The following is a 7,086-nucleotide window of genomic DNA, read 5'->3' on the forward strand; positions in this document are numbered from 1 at the left end:
GGGCGGAAGCTGTGAGACAGTGCATCATTAGACGTAGTTCAGTGTAGAGAAGTTGGTATATTCGACTTAAGATGTAGCCAGGAAACAAGGTTGCAGCTTCCATCCTGTCAGACAAAAACAAGAGTGACAGACATTCAAATACTATCTAGATCAGGGGTGGGCAAACTTTTTGGCTCAGGGGCCACATTGAATTAAAAAATTTGACAGACGTGCCGGGCCAGTATCAGATGGATGGAGAGTGTTTGTGTGAACCTGTCACGGGAGGACAATGTTTAGGACCCAAATGCAGACCACATGAGAGTATGAGTATCTGGTAAAACAGATTATTGGAGCCAAAGGGAAGGTGGGGAGCCTGTGGTCTGCCACAGGGGGTGCTGGGCGGTGTGAGACCCGTGGCTCTACACTTTAGGCCGGCGAGGCCGGCAGGGGGCGGTGTGAGAATATAACGTAAATGACTCAGCTTTTTTGTTCAACTCGCTGGTTAAATCTTCATCAATTTGTTCTAACGCCAAGTCACTGTTCTGCGTGATAAACTAAATTTTTCAAATTTGTTTTTGCTCTCTGGACATAAGAGACCTGTTTCTACCATACATTCTTTCAAAAACTCTCCTTCATGGAAAGGCTTGCTGGCTTTTGCTAATTTGAATGCTAGCCAAAAACTTGCCTTGGTGCTTGATTCTTGTATAGCAGTTTGGCGGAGAAAAATATTTTGCTGACTCTTTAAATTGGCTGCCAACCTCTTAGCAGTAGCCGCCCGTTCTGTCGTTGACTGTTGGCTAGCATAGTTAGCATGCTTGGCGGAAAAGTGGCGACTAATATTGTATTCTTTGAATACTGCAATGGTTTCTTGGCAAATAAGACAATATTGCCACTGATCGTACTTCGGTGAAAAAATACTTAGCAGTCCACTCATTAAAGACTCTGCACTCACTGTCGACTTTTCTTTTCTTGGGTCCACTCATTGTGACAGAAGGGATCAATGCAGGAGGATGGCAGGAGGCTGACAGACAGAACCCTATATGTCACATGACATGAGCGCGCAGGGTGGCGCAGTTCCGTGGGTCGAATGTGGTTAGTTATGTTAGTTATACTGAGGAAAAATACTCTGCATGCAGCTGTCAGTTCATTTTACAACTCTAAAACTGTTGTAGTACAAACCTGTCTCCGGCGACAGAAAGTGATTCATATTACCGTAATTCTTCTAAAGTTAACGCTTTACGACATAATTAAAAAGGATTCTGACCACTAAGAAGTGGAGCTTTTCCGTGTTTTGCGGTATATTACGGTAATAAAAAAAAAAGTGTCGCCCTTGTCTGTGGGATCAGTGGGGGAGGGGTGGAATTGACCAGCGCAGCACAGCAAGTGTTGTGTGTGTGCGCTCTAGTTCAGCAGAACACGGCAGGCAGCGGTCCGCACGGCGCGTACAAACTGCTGTAACGCCTCTCTGTTCCCGACTTAATTTTCCCAAAGCACGATGACCATAACAGACCAGCGTTGATGTTTCTTCATGCTTATTTATTGCACAGCGCTCTTTTAGGCTTTTCGTGTTTAGGCTGCTTTGTTGTGGTCATCGTGCTTTGGGAAACTGAACTTGGGAACGGAGAAGCGCTACAGCGTTTTTTAAATTTTTTTTATGTTATAATAATTATAATACTCGGCGGGCCGGATTAAAATGCCGGGCCGTAGTTTACCCACCTCTGATCTAGATTGATAAATAGTACTGCGGGTAAAGTACAAGTACCACCTTATTTCATTGGATTCATCTCTCCTCATCTTTAGCTACGAGCTGCCTTTCGACCGCCACGACTGGATCATCGACCGCTGTGGGAAGGAGGTGCGCTACGTCATTGACTACTACGACGGCGAAATCAACAAGGATAACTACCAGTTCTCCATCCTGGACGTGCGCCCCGCCTTCGACTCTTTAGGTGCCGTCTGGGACCGCATGAAGGTGACCTGGTGGCGCTGGACCTCCTAAAATGGACTTGGACTATATATATATATATCTCTATCTCTCTATCTCTCTCACTGTGTGATGTATGTGTGATACGCACACATACATGGACTGTGAAACTGCCGTTCCTCATTTCCGCTCTGTACAGGATTGTGGTGCTGTGAAAGAAAGCATACCCAGAACTCCTGAAGAAAAATAAAATGACTGTTGGCGTTTGCAGAGTGTCTCTGTTAAGCTGCATGAAGCTTCATCTGCTCATCATATTGATTTCTGAGGAAAATCCTCTTTTAGGATTGCGTTGCAGTTCAAAGGTCAGCGGGTGTCTGGCTCTTCACTCGGCTCACACTTCAACAGTCTGCTCGCTGTAAGGAACACGCCACCGATGTTGCACACAAAGTTTGAAAGAATGCTCCTGTGTTGCATTATGGGAAATGTAGGATGCAGCGTTTAAAAAAAGAAAAACTTTAGTATGGACTAAAAGTCAGCATACAACTTCAATTTGAACCATTTATTGTTTGACCTTTCCTGCAGTCCCATGCTGCCTTTTAGGTGAAAGCAGTACTGAGTTGCTGGAGAATGTAAAGTACGGATTTGTAGTCGCTATTCTGCTATTGCTGCTTCTGATTAGTTGCATCTCCATATTAGCTTTGAATCATGCAATAACTTTTCCAGTCATTGAAAACTTATGGAAAAATTAAAATGTCCTGGAAAATCTTTTGTTGTCTTGGAAAATGATTTCAACATTCTCCTATTTTCCATTAGCTTAAAATGAACTTCTAGTTTAATCTAAGAGAGACGACATCACATTGCCATCTGGAAGGTTATGTTCAGAATCCTATTGTAGTTCAAATGGTAGTTTAGGGACCGCAAGATATTGTGTGATGGAAACACTGAACATGTCAGGTCACGTGGTAGCACATGAAGTTTGGATAACATCACGAAACGCTGCTTTCTACACAACTTGTTTGAAACTGTTGAATAATGTTAAATTGGTGAGCATGTTTGGTGAGTTGTTTGTTGGCTCCATCTGCAGGTCACTCTGTGTTTTAATTTGTGTACATTTCTAGCTTTAGCTTTAAATACAACATTTTTGACTACCACACACATGTGACTGTATGGGGCAAACCTGTTCTGTCACACCGGCTACATTACTGAAAGAGTGGGAACCCTGGTTGGGATCACAAAGGTTTACGCTTTTATATAGCTTGTATTCTTTATTTGGAATTTGTATATATTTTCATCTCAAGACTAATTTGTCTTTTAAATTGCCTGTACGTGACGGTTGAAGAGAAATGTCCCACTAGGACACTCCAGTTAGTTTTCTTTGTGTCGTCTGCCAGACTGTATTTGGCTTTTGGTGCAAATTAACTTTTGAACTGTGGCTCCCAAATGTAAACCCAGCTCACAATCAGACCTCTGTGTTAATCTGTGGCTCTCACTGACCCCCAGTGGCCCTCCATGCAGACTGAATGGTGCTAAGAGTGGAGGAACTGAGTGCTCCCTGACCTGCTGACTGATGCTAGTGAACCCACCATGTGGTTCTCCGCTGGTCCATGCCGTCATGTTTTACTGGAGCACAGCGACGATGACGATGATGCATATTGGTGACTGCGATGTGACTGTGTAGTTTGTCTTTTTTTTGTTTTTATATATCTAAAAGGACCCGGATGGACACGAGCCTTGCTGTTAAATCAGTTGGATGTCAGGTGTAGATGGCAGTAGATTGTTTGGAGGTAAACTATTAATCACTGCATCTTAGTTCATATACTGTAATACTATTCACGAGTGCTAAACCTCTAGTCACTTTCTATCAGGATTAATGAGTCTGAATCTGCTTTTTCTCCCGCGTTGTATTCAGCTTATCATTTTTGTTTATTTGTATTTATTGATTGATGAATGAGTAGATTTCTGAGGGCATAATCTTGGTGCTTGATAATTTTACTAGCTCTGGTGGTCAACTAAGCTAACAATAAAGCTGCGCCTCTTTTGCATCTGAATTAGGGCTGAGCAGTATACCGGTTTCAGTTTACCTTACGATATGATTTTTTTACATATACCGTCATACCGGTTGCCGCTGTTTGGCAGGCAACAACATTTAATGTTCACAGCTTGAAGCTGAAGGAGCAGCGGACGAGCTACTGACACCGCCCACGCGGGGATATATACGGGGATATGTGTATGTATGTATATGTATGTATGTATGTATGTATGTATATATATATATGTGTATGTACATATATATATATATATATATATATATATATATATATGTATGTATGTGTATATGTGTATATATATATATATATATATATATATATATATACATACATACATACATACATATATGTATATGTACATATATGTATATGTACATATATGTATATGTATATATATGTATATGTATATATATGTGTGTATATATATATATGTGTATATATATATATATGTGTATATATATGTGTATATATATGTGTGTATATATATATATATATATATGTGTATATATGTATATATATATATATGTATATATATATGTATATATATATATATATATGTATATATATATATATACATGTGTGTGTATATATATATATATATATATATATATATATATATATATATATATATATATATATATGTATATATATATATATATATATATGTGTGTATATATATATATATATATATATATGTATATATATATATATGTATATATATATATATATATATGTATATATATATGTATATATATATATATATATATGTATATATGTATATATATATATATATATATATATATATATATATATACACACAGTATATACAGTTAAAGATTTGACCCTGTCTTAAGGACTTAATTGAAACAAGAGAGCAAAGTCTGACCGACCAAGATAATCTGCAACAAACTGACGAGAAAATGCCTTCGTTACAAGGTGAAGAAGCCAAGAAAAGGGAAAAAAGGCTGCTCTTCATGTATGAGAAATGGAAGCTCAATGTACGCAAAGCAAGAGATCAGATGAAGACGTACATGTCAGAGAGTGAGCTTTGGCCTCTAATTGAAGAGCTGAAGAAAAGTAAGGATGACATAATGAACATGTATTTCGAGATTCGAGATCTCGAGATAACATTTATTCCTAACCACTTTTCCTCAACCTCCATGGAAAACGTCACGGGCTCAGGGAAAGATGGGAAGGACAATTCATGAGGAGTTAGGAGAAGACAACCACGGTGTTTTAAGGATCAGACTCCACTTTCACTAAAGACGTAGTTATGACGCGACAGCAGTCGCATGTTAGTGACGTCAGTCTGTCTGCAGCGGCGAAACTACAGTGTTTTGAAGATGGACTACAAAACTGATAATATTATTAGTGTTATGTAGACGTGGTTCATAGTATTACTTTATTTTAATATTACTGTATATGCAGATTATAATATGATCATAAGAATATGCAGACAACAGTTTATGAAACACAATTCAGTGTGACCTAGAAGTGTTGACTTGATATGTTTTATTGTAATGTGACAAAATAGTTGATTGAAAAGATGATAATCAAAAAGACTGAAGAGCTCGTCCAGTTTATAACAAGCAAAGCTTCTGTAGCTGAACGCAAATAAAAAATGAGGGCTGATCACAGTACAACACCAGAGAGAGAATATCAATACAGCAGTTTGATCACTTTACAGCAGTTTTCAGCAACAGCAATGTAACGTTTGTAGTTACAGAAAAACATACATACGATTGCATGATATATTATAACAACAATAACCCAACTGTATCAGTCCTACTGGGTTGTTAGGAGAATTGGGATCTGGCTAGGATCCATTTTACTACGTGTTTCTCTTTAAAAACACTTTGTTGTGCACTTTTATATTCCACTCTCTTCAGAAACTTTGCTGCATAGATCCCTTTTATGTTCTTTACTCTAGGTAAGGGGACGGTTGCCCATTAAGTTTGCAGCCTTCTTCTACTTGGTGTGTTTTGTGTGCACGGTAGCTCAAATAACCCCATTTGGGGACGGGCTCTGTTGCACAGTGACTTAAATTGAATATTTATATTGTTTTTAATAGAATCCATTCACAGAGTGCCTTTTTTTTAGGTTTATTTTTCTTCTAGAACCTTAGTACACGTGTGACTTGTTTTACGCTTTGTTTTACATGCGACTTGTTTTAAGCTTTCTTGGCCTTAGAGTGCCTCCTTAAAAGGAGGATTCAATAAAATTGTTTTGCATGGTTTGCAGTGCCTTTGCACAGTGCGTATTCGCCTTAGTGGCTGCCTCTTGGTGGGCTACCTTAAACCGCCAGCTTCTGGGAGAAAATTGGTACAATAAGGGGATCTATAGGGAGGAGTCCTCCCTGGTTTCTATAAACCCCCCCCCCCCAGTGACAACCACTTTCCGAGTACACGGGTCTTTTTGACCCAGGGGACAGCGGGAGGATCAATCTGGTGATCTATGATGCATTAAATGCTGGAAATCATAGAATCTAAGTGTTCGACAACAAAATGCACTTTCGGACTCTGTTGAGGCTAAAACGTCTTTTCGGAGCATAAAAGTTGGAAATGCAACTTAAAGCAGTAAAACGTGATGAGAGCATCAGGTACTCTTACACTATGAAACAACTTGAATTTCTGGTATTCTATGATGCATTAAATGCAGGAAATCATAGAATCTAAGTGTTCGACAACAAAATGCACTTTCGGACTCTGTTGAGGCTGAAACGTCTTTTCGGAGCATAAAAGTTGGAAATGCAACTTAAAGCAGTAAAACGTGATGAGAGCATCAGGTACTCTTCTACTAAAGTACAACTTGAATGTCTGTTCGTCTATGATGCATTAAATGCCGGAAATCATAGAATCTAAGTGTTCGACAACAAAATGCACTTTCGGACTCTGTTGAGCCTGAAACGTCTTTTCGGAGCATAAAAGTTGGAAATGCAACTTAAAGCAGTAAAACGTGATGAGAGCATCAGGTACTCTTACAATATGAAACAACTTGAATTTCTGGTATTCTATGATGCATTAAATGCAGGAAATCATAGAATCTAAGTGTTCGACAACAAAATGCACTTTTGGACTCTGTTGAGCCTGAAACGTCTTTTCGGAGCATAAAAGTTGGAAATGCAATTTAAAGCAG

The 7,086-nt window shown here is 38.9% G+C and overlaps 1 protein-coding gene across 1 annotated transcript in view; it reads left to right on the forward strand.

The window, feature by feature from the left end:
* Positions 1-2,658, forward strand: part of hccsb (holocytochrome c synthase b) — a 7,158-nt gene extending 4,500 nt beyond the window's left edge. The window contains exon 8 of the mRNA XM_079234392.1: positions 1,780-2,658. Coding sequence (XP_079090518.1) covers positions 1,780-1,978 — 199 coding nt within the window. The 3' untranslated portion in view covers positions 1,979-2,658. The remainder of the gene's footprint in view (positions 1-1,779) is intronic.
* Positions 2,659-7,086: the final 4,428 nt, after the last annotated feature.

Source organism: Taurulus bubalis (assembly GCF_910589615.1).
Source record: "Taurulus bubalis genome assembly, chromosome: 18".
Lineage (NCBI taxonomy): Eukaryota > Metazoa > Chordata > Actinopteri > Perciformes > Cottidae > Taurulus > Taurulus bubalis.